This window comes from Fulmarus glacialis, unplaced genomic scaffold (assembly GCF_000690835.1).
Source record: "Fulmarus glacialis isolate BGI_N327 unplaced genomic scaffold, ASM69083v1 scaffold21239, whole genome shotgun sequence".
In the NCBI taxonomy this organism is placed as follows: Eukaryota; Metazoa; Chordata; class Aves; order Procellariiformes; family Procellariidae; genus Fulmarus; species Fulmarus glacialis.
The window spans coordinates 3,790-4,012 of NW_009234155.1; the positions used below are offsets into that span (position 1 = coordinate 3,790).

At 70.9% G+C, this 223-nt stretch overlaps 1 protein-coding gene across 1 annotated transcript in view; it reads right to left on the reverse strand.

Moving 5' to 3' along the window:
* The window catches only part of PIGS (phosphatidylinositol glycan anchor biosynthesis, class S), a gene marked incomplete at its 5' end in the record, with an annotated part of 3,653 nt that extends 3,446 nt beyond the window's left edge, over positions 1-207 (reverse strand). The window contains one exon of the mRNA XM_009585570.1: positions 93-207. Within this exon, the coding sequence (XP_009583865.1) occupies positions 93-207 (115 nt within the window). The remainder of the gene's footprint in view (positions 1-92) is intronic.
* Between the last annotated feature and the right edge of the window lie 16 nt (positions 208-223).

Genomic DNA, 223 nt, shown 5'->3' on the forward strand with positions numbered 1-223 from the left:
AAGACGCCGCAGACGCGCGGGGACTCCCCGGGGAAGGACGAGGCCACCCAGGAGGGACGGACAAGGCAGGGACAGCCGGAGGGGTCTCTCACGGTTCACGGAATTCTCCATCTCTCGCACGTCCCTGAACGGCAGCGGCCTCGGCAGGTCCCCGGGCACCGACCCCGGGGCGAAGACCACGGCGACGGGCACCGCCAGCTGGAACTGAGCAGAGGCGTCAGCC